Genomic DNA, 17,898 nt, shown 5'->3' on the forward strand with positions numbered 1-17,898 from the left:
GTCAAGCTCAACGAACCTGTGCGAATCCGAAAATAACTTACTATTTACGGAAAAACCAAAAAAATTTATAATCCACGTGGTATTAATTAAGATGCAATTACTCTAATATCACATGCACGTGGTGTTTTTTATATTTTTCAATTTAAATTAGGAATAAATAATTAGCCTAATTTAAACATGTAATAATATCTAAGAAAAGAATCTAATCTATTCTAAATTGATATTTTTGACATTATTTAATTAAATTTGTAATTGTTCGACCAAAAAAAATTCGTAATTGAGAAATAGTGAAAATAAATTATCTATACTAGGATATTACCTAATTTAAATTAGAAAATAAACCAGGCCAAATCCTAATTTAAATTGGGATATTATTCCAATTTTCTAGAACACCTATTCTATCCTAAAATATCTTAATCTATTCTAAGAAAATAATCAAAATCTATCCTGAACATGCAATGTATCATCTTTATAAAATCTACTAAAATTTTATCTAATCTTTTTTGTATTTTTTTTATGGAAACACAATTAATCCAATCAACATTAGAATAATTCAAACAAGGCAATAAAGTATATATGACTATTGATTAAGATAAGATTATTACCTAGTTCAAATACTTGTTTCCAAAATTGGACGGACTCAATAGCAATTCCGGCGGCCTACGGTGGTGGTGCTCCCACGACGGGGTTGGCTCTTGGCAGGTTCTTGGTGATGGGTGGTTCGTGGCCGAGGTGCAGCTCTTTGGTACGGCCGTGAACTCGTAGTGAACCTGCAAAATCAGAGAAAGACTGAGCCAAACGTGGAGGCTCGGTCTCGGCTGTGCTCGCGGCAAGGAATGCGGGTCCTCGTCAGAACAAGATAGGAACAACGTCACCAGGGCCAAGACAGGAAACCTGGTCGTGGCGGTCGTCGCGGGACAGGAAACTTCAACAACGGGGTTCCTCGGTTCAGCGCATACAGCAGGGATGTCGCAGGCCGAAGGTTGCAGCAGCTCGGCGTTGCCTACAGTGTGGAGCAGCTCGTCAGAGGAGATCTGGAGCCTGGGAACGGCAACAGGGTCAGGAGAGGAGCGGCAGCAGCAGCTGTGGTCGTCGGGACTGCAGCGGTTCAGGCCAGAACGAAAACAGCAAGCAGCGTTGCCGGTGCAGATGGCAAACAGCACCGTCGCGGGTCGGCAATAGCGGGCTGGATACAGCAGCTCGTCGGACTCCACTTAAAAGATAATGGGCTCAACTTGATTTCTCGCTTTATGGGTTTAGCCCAATTAATCTAATTAAGCTCGAAGCCTCCTGTATCAGTCTATCCGCCGCCGTCCAATCAAATGCAATTAATTTAAAATATGCTCCTGAAAAGTGAAAACTATATGCCACGTAATTTAATTATAATGCTTTTGTTTAGGAGATTAATCCTTTATTTTCTATATAATTATTTCTAAATGGTGAGCCAAAATTTAGGTGTCAAAAGTCATAGAGGTAAATTATTAATTGTATGTGAAGATGAGTTAAGGCGACTACAGATAAATTAGGACTCAAACAATTAAATCACTACATATAAGGGTAACCAACATTACGGTGATTTCAAGTACATTACCATAAATATCAAAAAGAAAATATAAACTTATGCGAGATTTTTCCGCTTATTCTTTTTGCTTATTATAACTTAAAATAAGGGTAATTAGGGAAGACTAGGTGAATCAAAACTCACTAATCTCCTAATAATGTGGATATAACCTTGCAATTTCGTAAATAATGGTAATTCAAAATAAGTCCATGTTAACCTTTTAACTTGTGTGACATTTGCAATTGAGCAGAAAGTTTTGTTTTGTACAATTGAGTAATTTAATTCTAGAGTAACTCAGTTTGAATCGAACCTGAATTTGGTTCCAAATCTAGAATTGGCCTCGGATGGATATAGAATCCAATTCTTAAGATGAAAATGCTGGTTCTACCTAAGAACCATTTCATCACATAATAATCACTCAATCGGTCATTTTACAGTGAAAGGATGCAATATTGTACCAATGAGAAAAACCCGTACGACTGGATTATTTTCCTATCTAATTGCTTATTTAGAAACATCTGCTTTTTTTAGTTTCATGATGATCTCTAAATTTATCATTCAAAGTGCTTCTAGTTATTCTTGGCTTTAGGATAAGTTCACTAAAAGTCCTAAAACTTGTCACAAAGTGCAATTAAATCCTAAAACTTGTCAAGTTTGTGCAATCAAGTCTTTTCGTTAACTACGCTAACGTGAATTTTCTCAGAAGGCACTCACGGCACGTCCACTTTCTTCTCAATTGGATACCTCACTTTTCTTTTCGAGCAAATGAAGATGTATGTTGCTGAAGCAATATGGCTGGGTGTTTGCAACGAAAGACGAAAGCGTTGGAGGATAGCTGGACCTTAAGTGGAGGGCTGCCGAGCGGGGACGGCTGATTGATGAGGCCGCGGGCGCGAGTCGATGGAGGAATCACAGTGGATGAGGTGAACGAACACGTCGGGGCAACTTCGCGGATTGGGAGGAGGATATGGTGGTGGCTTGGCTTAGGGACTGGTGGTGGGCGGCGGAGTGCGGAGGAGAGCAACCGCGGATGAAGACTATTGCTCTTCAAATGATGCCAGTGGAACCTCCTCGGGGTTGTGCCGAATATAACCGCAACTTTTCATTCAAACCTCTTAACAACCAGCAGATATTATCGCATTTGCATTAAATTCCACGATTTTTTCTATCTTCTTTCTTGGGAAAAATTCAATGGCTCGACCTCCTAATTGCCTCATTGTCTTCTCTTAATCACTCACCGAAATCCAAGCCTTCATCCCACCTCAAAATCTCTTCCATTTTGCCAGCCCGTTAACAAATTCCGCTGTTTCTTTTCAAACTGTGGATATTCTCGATTTGCCGATCGCAATTGTCTTTCTTTCCTTTTGAATTGTTGACCAAGATTGTGAGAGATGATCCTACACACGCTTGTCCGTGCATCAGTCCATGGTAGCATCGTAGGGAAGTCTTGCGATGACTTAAGTAACAAAAAAAATGTGACTGTGAATAACGCAAGTGATAATTTTATTTTTTTTAGGGTTCAGGTCGACTCCTAATTATCTTATGCAATATAAATGGCTAAATAGATTGCCAAAATTTAGGTGCCGATAATCTAACGACCTGATTGACACCTGGATCTTCCTTTTTGCTCAATCTTCTTACTAGGTATATATAATTTCTTGGGGTTAGCCGGGAGTGAAGTAATACCTCGCATGATTTCATTTCATTGAAAGGTAATTAGTGACACATGCGATTCACAAACTACATTTTTTCATACACATGTTGTTGCATGCATGATTGTCGAAGAACGTCGCAAGGTCAAATGTAGCCATGCATCGCACACGAGGATGATTATGTACCTTCGAGACGTGTTGAGACTTGGGATTAGATGGAGAGGACCAAAGCCAAAGGGAGGTGTTCTTTGTGTGTGTCCTTGAACGAGGTCCGACCATCTAGAAACACGTACTATTGGACTTCAAGTGTCTAGATGGAATCAAATACGGTCCATTACATGCCCGTCAGTTTAAAGCTTTGTGACAATAGATATGACTTTGGTTGGTATGTAACTTTTGTTTTCCCTAGCTATCCATTTCGTTGCAACGGAAGCTGGACCTCCATACGCGATAAAGATATGAATTTCCATCTAGATTTTCAAGAATAGGTAGGTTAATGAAAATCGTAACTTCATGGGATGCACTAGTTGTGATGCGGATGGTTTCTCTTTGACCAGACCAGAAAAGTGAACTTTATATGGTTTGTGAAAACCGACTTAATATATAACCCGATCGCTCTACCCAAAAATGAAAAGGAAAATCATTTGATAGTGAGAAACCATGAAGGATTTACACCCTTGCCAACATGTCTCAATCGGGAAAATTGTTTAATCAGTCTTAAATTTATTGTATGGTTGCCGATTAAGTTCTAAATTTTTTAATTTTGCCAATTAAGACCTAAATCTTTGTGCGAAATCCAAATGTAGTCCTTCCAGCCAATTATCGTCGCAAATCATTGCCGTGACAGTGTGCCACGTAGGATGGCCGGTAGTGACTGGACCGTCGTGTCAATAATTTCCAACGAAAATTGACCCAAATGATTACATTGGAATTCCGTGCAAAGATTTAGGACTAAATTAAAAAAAAATTGAAAAGTTTAGAATTTAATTTGTATCCGTAAATAGGTTTATGAATTATTGAGTGGACTGATTGCATCATGCACATTAGTACCCAGGCCGTGCGTGTATGTTTTTGAGGGTAAACGATTCAATCAGAAATTCAGGACAAAAAAACCAGTCTAATCAGAATCACAATGCAATGTACGATTTTTTTATTTTATTTTTTTATTTGTTGTGGCCAGAGTGCAAACTACGATATTTGGTTGCGGAATAATAACGTAGGAAAACTTCATTTCCTCAATCAATGTAAATCCACTGGCATGGAAATTATAACTAATTTACCTTAAATTCTTTTCTTCCCCGAAACTAATCACCTTAATCCAAACAAAGTTTGGCGCTGATTGTGTTCATTCTAAGAAAATTTGTATCCTAATTCCTACACTAAATTAACAACCAAGCAATGGCTCATAACCTAACAGGATCCTCGTACTAGAACTCGGTATAAACCGAACCATATATTTGACGTGGATCTAATAAACAAAATATTCTTAAATAAAATGTTTCAATAAAGAATAAGGTCATTCATGGAGTTCATAGCTTTTCTTCAATAACTAATATGTACAATACGGCTAATTTGCAACGGCACAAATCATTTTCTCTACGGTTAGTTTTCATATGACATGAGCGTTTTCTCTGATTTGGTGTATTTACATTGTTTTTCTTATACAATATTACCGAGTCATTCAAATTCATGACTAAGCTAAATTGATACACATGAAACATAAGAAAGAGCGAAACATGTTAAATCAAAAAGAGTACGTTGACACAACTCTGGAATTGCCGGGGTTGTAATGTAATTAACCGTACTTATCACGATAAATGACAACACTCTCGACCATCCAATCCAATCTGCAATGTATTATTTATCACGATGAATGCAACCGATGGCAGAATTGAAGATTCTTACACATATCGCGTCAAGCTGGGATTTACATATAGATGAATTAAGCTAGAGGGAAGCCTAGGCAACTCTTTGATATTGACGCAGTGTAGCAAATCCAAAGTCTTAAGACTTGACAGCCAATAGATTTCTGATGGAAGGCTGGATATACGAGTACCTCGAAGCCTCAATTCTCTGAGACGATGTAGTTCCCAAATATTACTCGGAATGACTCCCCCCAAACTCCTGCACCAGGAGGCATGTACTTCTTCCAGGTCTGTCAACCATCCAATGTCGCGAGGAAATTCTCTTACAAAACAAGAATCCATTTTCAGCACTTTCAATCTCCAAAGGTTTTTAATTGAATTGGGCAATCTTGAAATACCTGTACTCGAAATATCCAACTCTACTAAGAATCGCATTTTGCCAATGGATTCCGGAAGCTTTCCTAGCCCACGACAATTCCTCAAAGACAAGCTTCTAAGTTTCCTCAAGTGTCCAATTGACTCGTGTAGTTCAAGAATTTTCGCGTTATCCAAGGCTAGCACTGAAAGAGCTTTAAGTTTATAAACTGAACCAGGAACATGAACCAATGAGAAGCAATTAGCGGCACTAAGAATTTGCAGTTGAACCAATTTGCCTATCGACACAGGAAGTTCTCGCACGGAAGTGCCTTCAATCAGGAGCTCTTCCAAAGCATTCATCTCACCCATTTCCACTGGCAAAATGCTAAGTTCGGTGCAGAACTTTAAATTCAGGGTAACCAAAAGCTTTAGATCATTAATTGAAGGATCTAAATGAACCAATCGAGAACATCGCTCAAGAATCAGTATCTCCACATTTGGGCAACAGGAGAAGCTGGGGCTAACTAATAAGTCCCCACAACCTGTAAGATTCAAGACTTTCAAACACTTCATCTGCAAAACAGGGGAAAAAGTTCAGCTGGCATAGAACTCTCAATGTACTTAAGGGCCAACGCGAACACAACAACAAATGAGCTATAGACCCACCTTAATTCTTTTCCAACCTCCCCAGGATTCTGTAACCTTACTCCACGAAAGATCAAGAATAACCAGGTTCTCATTTTTTTCTAAATGAAAGCTAATTGCATCTCGAGGGCACCCTTGCCAATGAAGCCACCGAACGTTCAATAAGGTATCTGCATATTTTCCACCGATATTGGGATGACCCAAGTTGAGAAATGTCGTGTTTGGCAGGATCTCAAAGCCTGCCTCTTCAGTGTTAAGGTGGTCTGTTCCCTACATGATGGACCACAAAAGTCAAGTAGAGAAATATGTGGAAGTATTCAGATAATGAAATAATTACTATGGATGCCTAAACTCCCGTGAGGTAAATCGAAAAACAAATTAAGGCCCAAATGGTACTGTTTTCCCCGACATACCTTTCTCCCCTTGTTCGTGTCCTGGGCTATGGCAGGAATGTACAATACAACCCCTGTTCCTGGATCACGGAAACCTTTGCGGATAATCTCCCTGGCAAGGCACCTTAGCATACCGTGCATGCCTATTTTATTTTCTTCGATTTGTATTAGGGACATATGATGAAGGACCTCGATTTCAGGACGATCATAAGGATGCCACATATACGAGGCAATCCTACAATCCACCTCCGGAGGAAAACATGCAATATCAAGATACATCTGCTTTCGCTTTCGATCTGATGCATCATAAATTATGCGCAGAATCTTCTGGTAATCTTCCTGAAATTTTTGTATGAGATATTCGAATTCAATCCAATCATCTACTCCTCTATCGTGCAAAAAAGAACCAAAAACTTTGAGAAGTAGTGGAAGTCCCTTCGCAGCCTTGACTATTTTGTTTGCAATATCAACATAAAAATGTAGTTTATCTCTCTTTCCGATTGCACAGTGCCAGAAAAAGTCAAAAGCTAGATCATGATGCATCGGAATAACATCATAAGTACGAGCCAAACCTCGATCAACAAACCCTTGAAGACCGCTTCTTTCTTTTGAGGTGACAATTATCCTGCTTCCAGAACCAAACCAATCAAGCTCGGGTCCTACAAACTCCTCGAGGAGGTACCCCCTTTCCACGTCATCGAGAACAATGAGAATTTTCATATTCCTAAATATTTCTTTCAAAAATCGTACTTCTTTGAAAGCAAAAGCAACCTCAAACTCTCTTTTCAAAATATCACAGATCAACTTGGTTTGAAGATACTGAACACCACCAGGTTGCTTCGTTGTTTCTTCAATCTCCGCAAGAAAACTGCAAGTGTCAAAGCGAAGGGATATTCGGTCATATACAATCTTGGCAAGAGCAGTCTTTCCAATTCCATCTCTCCCATGGATTCCAACAATTCGTACGTCGTTTACTTCTAGTTCCAATAATTCCATTATTTTCGATTCTTGACTGTCTTGAAGCTCCTATAAAGGTACTTAAATTTAGGAGAATGTTGGTTAGAAGAGAAGTGAAGAAATATACAGAGGTACTGTTAGTTCCAGATGATAAGGCCATTCTCTGAAATATGTGTTTTGAATGTGTCTGCCAATCAATTATATGCCTTGCTAGTTGAGATGTTGTAACTAAAGTTTAGCTGACATAGTAGATAGATAGTTGAAGGTAACCTCCACTGAAGTTCCCTCAACACAATCGTTCCCTCCATGCATCTCATTTAAGCTAAAGATACGATAGTAAACCTGCTGTCTCTATTATGGAAAGATCTAATAAGTAAATCTGGTTTTGCTAAGCATCAAAAAGCCTAATCTGACTAACATACCCTGTTTCTTGTCCTATGTAGTCTGAAAAGGAAGCACAAAAAATGTGACTACCAGCCTTATCAGGGATCATCTCCGAGTTGCCGCAGTGATAAATTCAGTAGGAGTTTACCTTGAGATCTCATTTATATGTTTAAGACCTATAATGACTAAAACTTAATGCCACAGAAAGAGGAAGAAAGCACAAACATAATTTGAACAATCCCATCTCACACTGCTTCCGCTGTTAAAATGCCGATCCAATTTCTAGAGTCTTCTAGGATAGACATGTGCTAGAAAAGTCCGGAAAAATCCTACAAAAATCTAATCCTTGAGCGGCAGTGGAAGTGTCTGGAGTCCACTAAAGCCTGTGTAGAAGAATCCATAAAGGATATCGCTCCAACATGGCAGAGATATTTGCCTTGCAAGTCGGTTTACAAGGCTCTGGCGGTGGAAATCTGCAAGGATAAAATGAACCGAAATCTCTGACTTGAGCCGAAATTTTCTAATGTTTAAGTTGGTTGCAAGCCTATAAAAAGGCTTGGGTCGTCCAAAACATATACTCTTGGAGGACCAACCAACTAAGTTCTTCTCCTTCCTTTTGCATTAACAATTAAATAATAAAAGCTTTTTTTCCCTTGTTCCAATGTGCTGCTTTGCCGTGAAACTCCACTCTCATACGCACATCCCTTGTTGTTTCTTTGCCAAGTACAGCGCACGTACACACTTGTACATCAACACCAAAAATTAACAGTGGTATCAAAGCCTTGTTTGGTTGATATTGAGATTTATCCTAACCACCCTCTACTGAAATCACTCACCTAAATCTCCGACACAAAAACTATGCCAATTCTACCTCGCCGCTCATTCCTAGTTTCGACAGAAATAACTATGACTGTTGGAGCATTAAAATGACTACTTTCCTGATGACTCAAGATTTATGGGACATCATGGAGAAAATCACTAACGTGGCGGTCTAGTCATCACCATATGTCCTACATGGAATACTGCCTTAATCAGAAGGATTACATTGGAATATTGTGCAAAGGTTTAAGATTAAATTGGCAAAATTGGAATATTTGTGGCTGAATTGGCATATGTACAATAGGTTTAGCACCAATCAGATAATTTTCCCCTTTTAAAAGTGCTCTTGATGCACTTGTTTTGCAACCAAATGAGGATATTGAAGTTTTCAATATATTGACAGGCCTTTAATATGCACAATCGATGCTCAACAAATGCTTTGGGACAAGATTCATACAAATTACATATGGGCTCTATTTATAGAGGATCGAGAGTTGAGAGACACTACAAAACCCTAATTGTCTTATTTAACACTCACCTAATATGGCAAATTATACTTCAACACTCCCCCTCTAGAAGTGTATAAGAATGTTCAAATCTACTTACATAGATTTGTTACCCCATTTAATTAAGCGTGTCTAGTTTAACCGTGTTAAAAACAAGTCAAAAGACATCAACTCATTCACGACACGCTTCTTACTTGTGTATAGTCTGCTTGACCAATCCATGATACGAATTGCAACTAAGTATAATCTTAACACACTTATCCTAGTAGCATTCCCGTGTCGTGCAATTGGGTCAACCCCAGCGGTTGCATAAGGCTGTGGTGATCGGAAAAAAGGTGACTTCGTTGTTTCAGAAGGCAATTATGGGATTTTGGCTTCTACATATAGTTGCATTTCAAACAATGCTTCCATGAGTAAACAATGTGGTAATCGTTTGCCAGATAAAACAAAAGCGACAAATATAATATATAAGAATTTCTAAAAGTAATGTTTTAGTAAAGTCACTTTTGATGCATCGACTCTCCTTAACAAAGGAAAGGAAGGAGGCATTCTTGAATCACTAATACCGTGAACTTAACACCTACTTTGCCACCAGTTTTGTGTAATAAAAAGAACTCTGTAGTAACATTTTTGTGTGGTGGTCTAAAATGACAATTACTATACATCCAGCTATTCTACTCAAATGTAATTATTAAGTGAAGAATTGTCCCCCGATTTTTGGTGGATTCTATTCTTGCAAGGGTAATTAGCTACTGAAAAATTGATGTATATGCAAGCTACTTTGGATTTCAGACGATGACTTACATTCTCTTGTAGTTTTAGTTCATGTGTTTGCTTTCTTTTTTCTATTATATTCTAACTATACAACAACTGTATAATCTTGAAAAAATATTTTGTGGTGATTTGACTTTTTATTTATAAGATGTAAACACACTTTAGGAGAAACCAACTTCATCAGCAGGTACAATCTTTAGGAGAGAGTACTCCAGAAGAGAGGAAAATAGGAGCAAAGAAATGTACCGAGGTCCTGTGAGATAACATGGGTCCCTGAAACCCGGCATCTGCTTGAGCCTGCTAAAGTCAATCAAATCCCTTGTCAGTCATAAACTTGCCATTAAGGTTAAAGTAGATAGGGAGTCGAATATAACCATTTTCAAATGACTTGTATGAACATTGATTAAGTTCGCTATGGCTTCGAGTGGATCAGCACCAGTATATAGATCTTTAGGCTCATAATTATGCTCTATGTTGGCTTTGAGTGGAACAGCACCAGTGAATAGATCTTCATGCTCTATATCGGTTTTGAGTGGCCCAGCACTGGTGGATAGATCTTCAGTTGCATAGCTATGCTCTATGTTGGCTTTGAGTGGACCAGCACCAGTGAATAGACCTTCATGCACTATATCGGTTTTGAGTGGCTCAGCACCGATGAATAGATCTTCAGGCGCATATTTATGCTCTATGTTGGCTTTGAGTGGTCCAGCACCAGTGAATAGAACCTCATGCTCTATATCAGTTTTGAGTGACTCAATATCAGTTTTGAGTGACTCAGCATCAGTGAATAGATCTTCAGGCGCATATTTATGCTCTATGTTGGCTTTGAGTGGTCCAGCACCAGTGAATAGATCTTCATGCTCTATATCAGTTTTGAGTAACTCAATATCAATTTTGAGTGACTCAGCATCAGTGAATAGATCTTCAGGCGCATATTTATGCTCTATGTTGGCTTTGAGTGGTCCAGCACCAGTGAATAGATCTTCATGCTCTATATCAGTTTTGAGTGCCTCAGCACCAGTGAATAGATCTTCATGCTCTATATCGATTTTGAGTGCCTCAGCACTGGTGGATAGATCTTCAGGCGCATAATTGTGCTCTATCTTCAGCTTAGGCGAAATTTCTCCAACAATTGTTGTGATAAGTTCCCTTTCACTGCCACCGCAGAAAAAATCTCAGTTCCAAACCATTAACAGATGCGATCTGAGGACATACCACCCAACGCACTACATGATGAAACAACGATTTGGTTGTGCTAAAAGATCACTGATCTTTAACTGCAGAACATGATTTACCTGATGCAAAGGTATATTAAACATACTAAACTGATGTTTTGTAATTGTATGATCGTGGGATAATGCCATTGCAGAAAGAATTTAGTCCGACCATCGGATTATCCTGTCACCATTCACCATTGGGGTAAAAAATATCACTCCACCACGGGTTGAATTACAGAATGACACGAACATGTGGATGAATAATTAAACTTTTATAGATAGTTCACTGGGCCAAACTGAGATATTTGTGTAAACGTGGTCAATTCGAGAGAAGGATTTCGCCTGAAATAGAAAGAAGAGGGACTTGAAAATTTTAACCCCGTTAATTCCCATGAACAATTTCCTCTTTTTCTGTAGTTTTGTATCCATAAAGCTTTGAAACAGGCTCAGTAACGATTATAAACCCAAGCAAAGTGAACAAAAACAATTTAGAGTCCAGCAGAGTCGACCAATATTTGCTTTTTTGGCTGGGAAAAGGTTGTTGAGTTTCCTTTTCTTACATTCTCGATACTACCTCGGTCGATTGAGCAAAGAAATCCAGAGAAACCTACAAGAGAATAAGACAGATGTAGCATACCCTTTATATGAACATCGTTCCCATCCCTTGACTTTACCAGCCTCCGCAAGAGCCTTCTCCCACTTCTCGACTTTCTCAGCGCCAAACCACAACCTGTGCGAGTCCAGGGCGTCTCCGTAGAGTGATTTTTTTTCCATATTCACATCAGACCACTCCACATCGTAGAGAACGGGTAGGATCTCTTTCTTCCCACCTGATCTAGAAGTGTGTTCTACCATGAGTTCGAGTGCGTCAAGGCACCGAGTGCTGAAAGGGTAGTTCACAGAAAAGATAGGTATGTAGATCCTGGAGCTGTAGACGGATAGCGGAAGCTCACCATCTCTGAAAACACGAATTCCGTCGGCTTTCAAGCAGTGATAGAGGCTATCGGCGAATGCACAACTATCGATTCCTGAACTCAGGAACACATCATACGTTGACTCAGCCTCTAAGTTTATCATATCTTGATTCCGCCTCTCCAGTTCATCGTCGATCCTTTCCCGTTCACTTTGCTCCAGCCTCGCTGGTTCATCTTCGCCTTTTTCCCGATTATCGCCACCGCATTCAGCCATACTTGATTCAAACTCTAACTTTATAGAATCTTGATTGAGCCTTGCTGCTTCATCTTCTCCCGCCTCTTCTCCGTTTTCTGCATGCGGATTCTACCTTGGGTTTGTAAAGAATAATCAAGTCAACCGTGTCGGTCCGGGTTTGCCTTGCCCCTCCTCTAATTATTTATCACGAATGAGATATTACTTGTTTTAGTACATGTTTTGTCAAATATAAGTAATTGTTATAAAGAACAGTGGACAACCTCATCGACCGGATAAGAAATGAACGGTCAGAAGTGACGGCAAGCCTTTGGGGTGCTCCAAGTCAAGATTCCCATAGCTTCTGTAAGCTTCTTAGATCCGAGCGAATCTGTAAGCTTGTTCTTTTGGCTTTTTCTTGAGCTTCTCTCACTTATGGACGTCTGCACTAATCTCTCGTGGTTTCCATCTACTAGATGGCCCAACGTTACCCGCTATGAAGTCTTTCTCAGTTTCAGAGGAGGAGATGTTCGGAGGGGCTTCCTTGGATGTCTCCACAAAAGCCTCATTGATTCAGGGATTGATGCATTTGTCGACTGTGAGGGAATTGAGATCGGAGAAGAGATCATGGAAAAGATCTTCCAAGTCATCAGGCAGTCGGAGATATGCATTCCCATTTTCTCCAAAGATTTCGCTTCCAGTAAGAGTTGTCTGAAGGAGGTAGAGAAAATGGTGGAGTGTCAACGGACAATCATGCCCATTTTCTACGACGTCACCCCTTCAGTCGTCGGCAAACAGCAGGAAAGTTACCAGCGGTCATTTCGCAACCATGCGGCCCAGGGGGTGGAGTCAGCGACTATAAACAAGTGGAAGGAGGCTCTGCAGAGTGTTTCAGGAAAACGAGGATGGGAATTGGAGAAATTCCAACACGGGTAATTTGAAATCAAGATTTCGATGCTTTTCTATTTCTCCAACACCAGTGATCTAGTATGAAATCAAATGAGTGCATTATCCGACCATTCGTTCCTTTTCACCTCTTCCTCTTTCCTTCTTTTCCCATTTGACAGGGATCATCAACTTATAAAGGAGGTCGTTTCCACAGTCCGCTGGCTGTTGAGGAAGGATGAGTTAGATGTGACAGAACATCTGGTGGGGATGGATCACCATGTGCAAGAGATGATGACAAAACTTGGTGTTCACTATGAAAATGGACAAGTGGTTGAAGGGCAAGCGCTGACGGGAAAACATGTGGTTGAAATGTCGGGCCTTTCAGGGATCGGTAAGTCGACTCTTGCCAAGATTGTCTTCAATAAAATCCGTCATCTCTTTGAGAATTGGAGCTTCCTTAATGATATCCATGGAAAGGATGAGGAAAGGAGACTCCTATCTCTCCAAGAAGATTTAATTAGTGACCTCCAAAAGAAACGATGTACACTCAGATCTTCTGCTGAAGGTACCACATTTATCAAGTACAAATTTAGAAATCTGAGGGTTCTCATTATCCTTGATGACGTGAGTGATTTTAAACAAATCAATTCACTAGCCGGAGATCCAAGTTGGTTTGGTCTAGGAAGCAGGATCATCGTGATCTCTATGAGAAGCAATCTTGTCGACAAGTATAATCAGGCGCCCGTGACCTTTGGAAGCAGCAGTATTGTTAACAGTTGTGATGACATCCTCGTTGAAAAATACGAGTTAAGGCAAATGAATAATGATCATGCTTTTCAACTATTCTGTAAATATGCTTTTAGAGGAAAACCTCTTCAAGAGGAATTCTGCTCTTTGGCATGGGACATTAGTTTGGCTGCTGGAGGAATCCCTTTTGTTATTGAGATTGTTGGTTCATTTTTGCATGGAAAGATCGTAGAGTTTTGGAAGGAGGCATTGGGTAGATTGAACCGAGAGCCTTACAATGAGGAAGTAAAACGAATTCTGAAGAGAAGATATGAAGATTTAGATAAATATGCCCAAGAAATATTTCTTGATATAGCATGTTTTTTCGTGGGAAAGGACAAGACAATACCCTCTTACATGTGGGAAGCTTGTAAATATGATCCTTATAGAGGAATCGACGAGCTTCATAACATGTCTTTGGTAAAAACCAGAGAAAATAATGAATTGTGGATGCATAATCAGCTAAAAGTCCTTGGGATGGACATTGTCAAGGAAAAAAATCCAAGAAAACCTTTCAAGTGGAGCAGGTTATGGAATCAGGAGGATATTGAACTGGCATTGAATGAAAGGAAGGTAAGTTTTGAAGACAAGGAAGTCTCTTTTATAGTCTGAATTAAAGTACTTTTTTTTACTACTTAATTCTATTCTCAGAGATGATTGTGAATGCACTTCTATTTCACTTTCTCCTTTTACCATTTTTCCACGATTGGCAGGTCGCTGCGGTTGAAATGCTTAGTGCCACATTTGACAAATCCCGTTCATTTCCTGAACATATATTTTTTTGTTATTTCTCTAAGCTTCGGTATCTTAAAATGGACGATGATATTATCAAAGGATGTGAGCAGAGAGTAGATCTTTTCCTTCCGTGCTTAAAGTGGCTTGAATGGCAAAGGTGCCCCAATATCTCCACTCTACTTGCTTTAGATCTATCAAACTTGGTCATTCTTGATCTATCTTGGAGTACCTCCATAAGTTGGCAGTGTTGGAGACAAATTATGGAGGTATGAAGACATATATTTGCATTTTTTTCCTCATGTTTGATAATAGCTTGTAGTAAACAAGGCTTTCATATTCTCTTGTATTGCAGAAGGCCAAAAACTTGAAAGTTTTGATCCTAAAAGGTTGTGGTTGGCTAGCTGAATCTCCAGTTTTCCATGCTTCCGTAAACTTAGAGAGACTAAACTTTGAACATTGTTCTACATTACCGGGTGTTGATAGATCCATTAGTGAGCTAAGGAATTTACGTTCTTTGAATATCAAGTTCTGCAGCTTCGTGCAAGAGTTGCCAAAAGATATGGGTTACTTAAAAGCTTTGAAAGAGCTTTATATCGATGGAACTTCCATTAAAGCCATTGATTTCCCGGAAGGTTCATATGAGAAGCTCGAAATTCTGAGTGCTTGCAACTGTAAATCCTTGTCTTTATCCAGTTCAATTGGCAACTTAAAATCTCTTTTGTACCTAGCATTGGACAATACTGAACTCAGTGAGCTCCCTGATTCTATCGGATCGCTGGAGAATCTTCAGACCCTATCTCTGAGAAACTGCGGGAGCTTGTGGAAACTGCCAGATTCCATCGGAGACCTCAAGGAGCTGCAGGTCCTGGATCTTTCTGACGCAATAGTCGACCAACTACCTTCCTCTGTCAAGGATTTGCGAAACTTGAAAGTACTAAAGATGGCTCGCACTTTTTTAACAGAATTTCCCGGAGGCATTAAGAATCTAGAGAGGTTAGAAGAGATAGATTTCTCGGGCTGCAGAAGTTTGACGGGGGAATGTGACATTACGGGATTATCCTCTTTGCGGGTCTTACTTCGAGAAAATACTGATATTTCTCAGGTGATTGGGACGGATGGTCAATGCTCTTATCTCCCAAACCACGGACTAGATGGCAGTGCTCGCATCTCGAAAGCTGGAACTACTGAAGGAGCACAGCATCGGACCAACGGATGTGAGACTACGACAACGTTCCAGGATGACGGACATCACATCAGCATGCCGATGATGAGTCAGAGACCTAGCGAGGCGGCGGTCCGACAGAAGAAAAAAAGCTTTCGGTGGATGTGGTTTGGCTGTTGTTGACACCTAAATTTTGCCCAAATCATTTGAGGTTTTATCGCATAAAAATTAGGATTTAATTTTTAACCCCTAAGCCAAAAATACTTTTATTAAATTCCATGGCATATAGACATTAGGCACATTTGCATTAATATGGCCTATTAGGACATATTCATTAAAAAAAAAAAAAGATTTTCGAGCCGGGTTCGTCGGCCCATTCTTTTTCCTTGTTTTTCTTTTACTGCGCGCGGCCCGTGTTCCCCTTTCCATTTTCGCGCGGGCTGGCCCATTTCCCACGGCCCGGCCCGCGCACTGTTCAGCTCCCCCTCCCCAGTCAACGTTTCTGAAGTGTACGGGGGAGGAACAGTGGCAGAACGCCACAGAGAACAGAGACCAGAGGGGCGCGGGGGACGCCGGCGCGATCTTCGGGTCGGGAGCAGGCCGGCCGCGGCAGGCTGGCGGTGGCAGGGCCATGCGCGCCTGCTGGCCGGCTTCGCGCCGTTGGCTGTCCTTAAAGCCAGGGGGGTCCGGAGGGAGACATGGGAGAGAGAGAAAACCGGGAGAGATCCGAGGGAGAGAGTGAGGCCGAGAGCGTTGGCGAGAGAAATTCGAGGCCAAGCGGGCTCCCGTCGATGACCGTCGCGCCTCAACCGCGGCTGGCGAAGCTCCGACGATTCTTGCGGTAGGTCCCGGCTCCAAGCTTCGTCGGGTTTTCTTGTTCGGTTTGATTCGGGGTAATTTCCCGAGGATTCCGGCTTGGGGGCGTGCGAGGCGACCGGACGTAGTCCGATCCATCAAGTTCGCCGTCGTTCGCCGCCCCCCAAGTCGGATAGGGAGCGCCGCAACGGCACCCCCTCCCCTGTTTTTGCTTCTGTTCTCGGGTTCACTGGCCGGAGCTCGCGGCCGTCCGGCTCGCGCGAGTTCCGGCCAGTGACACCTCGGGCCTGCTTGTCTGTGTATTGTCTTGTGTTGACGATTTTGGCCCGTTTCGAGCCTCGATCGAGTCCGAAATTTCCCGTTTTCGTCGCGCGCTCCAGCTGTTTGATGTTTTGCCTGAGTGAGATCTGTGCGTTGTTTTCCTCTGTACGTGATGCATTCTCGAACCAGGGCAGGAGATCAGTCCGCCTCCTTGCAGTCAACCGAGCTGGCTTGTCGTCGGCGAACGATGAAGGTCCGCAAGAGGGGGGCGACGCACGAGCAGGGAGCTCGTTTTGGCCAGTCCCTCGTCGGGGCTCAGCCGATTCGTGGCCGGCCATCCCCTCGTCGGGGCTCGATCGGTTCGGTTTTAGTCACCGGTCGCCGCGGTGGCGACGCGGAAGGAAGCGGCTCGTGGCGGCGGTCCGGACAGCCATCGCGGGCGAAGAACTTTCGCCACTCCTCGTCGGGGTGGCGATGCGCACGGGCGGCAGCCGGAAAGGTCTCGGCCATGAAGGCCGAGCATTCGCTCCACGTCGGAGCGGCGGCCGGCGTTCGAGCGAGTCGGGTCGGGAATCGGGTTGCGGGCACTAGGGTTTTGGGCGAGTCGGGTCGGCGGCCGGTGACCGGGTCGGGTTCGTGGGTCACAACCGGGTAGGGTTTTGTGGGTGTTGGGCTTGGTATTAGGTTTTTATTAGGTTTTGGGCCTTTTTTTTATTTCAGAATTAGAGTGGGTTTCATTAGGTCTTGGGCCTTTCGCGGGTGGGCCGAAATTGGAATTTGGGCTAAATTGTCTTGTTTTGTCTTTTTATTTCCAGTGGGCTTTGGGCCTTTATTGTTTTTCTAAACAAAATTTCAGGCTGGACCCTTTTCTTTCTTTTAAATTTGTCGGACCGGGCTCAACAAATGAACCCGGTCTGGTCGTGGACATGGGCATGCGCGCCCGGGTCAGTCCCGGTCCGGGTCGGATGTGGAGAT

General features: G+C 41.7%; 1 protein-coding gene and 1 pseudogene across 1 annotated transcript; one reads left to right on the forward strand and one right to left on the reverse strand.

Annotated features, from left to right (window-relative positions):
• Positions 1 to 4,968: 4,968 nt before the first annotated feature.
• On the reverse strand, positions 4,969 to 12,564 carry LOC115687987 (disease resistance protein RPV1-like). The gene is made up of 7 exons (XM_056317497.1): positions 12,502 to 12,564; positions 11,767 to 12,407; positions 10,287 to 11,067; positions 10,159 to 10,209; positions 6,494 to 7,498; positions 6,102 to 6,350; positions 4,969 to 6,008 (listed from the first exon to the last, which is right to left on the reverse strand). Exons 1-7 carry the CDS (start codon positions 12,562 to 12,564, stop codon positions 5,115 to 5,117), a joined length of 3,684 nt encoding a protein of 1,227 aa, XP_056173472.1. The 3' UTR covers positions 4,969 to 5,114.
• An 89-nt stretch (positions 12,565 to 12,653) lies between these two features.
• LOC115687988 (disease resistance protein RUN1-like) lies at positions 12,654 to 16,003 on the forward strand (annotated as a pseudogene).
• Positions 16,004 to 17,898: the final 1,895 nt, after the last annotated feature.

The sequence above is a fragment of the Syzygium oleosum genome, unplaced genomic scaffold (genome assembly GCF_021117445.2).
Source record: "Syzygium oleosum isolate NSW1041296 unplaced genomic scaffold, Sole_v2.1 Sole_v2.13, whole genome shotgun sequence".
Taxonomy (NCBI): Eukaryota; Viridiplantae; Streptophyta; class Magnoliopsida; order Myrtales; family Myrtaceae; genus Syzygium; species Syzygium oleosum.

Coding starts and splice junctions, on each gene's coding strand:
- LOC115687987 (XM_056317497.1), bottom strand. CDS start 12,564: ATGAGGTTGTCCACTGTTCTTTATAACAATTACTTATATTTGACAAAA. Junction 11,068..11,766: donor GAACGATGTTCATATAAAGG/GTATGCTACATC, acceptor CTGCGGTGGCAG/TGAAAGGGAACTTATCACAA. Junction 7,499..10,158: donor TGTTATCTCACAGGACCTCG/GTACATTTCTTT, acceptor GTACCTTTATAG/GAGCTTCAAGACAGTCAAGA.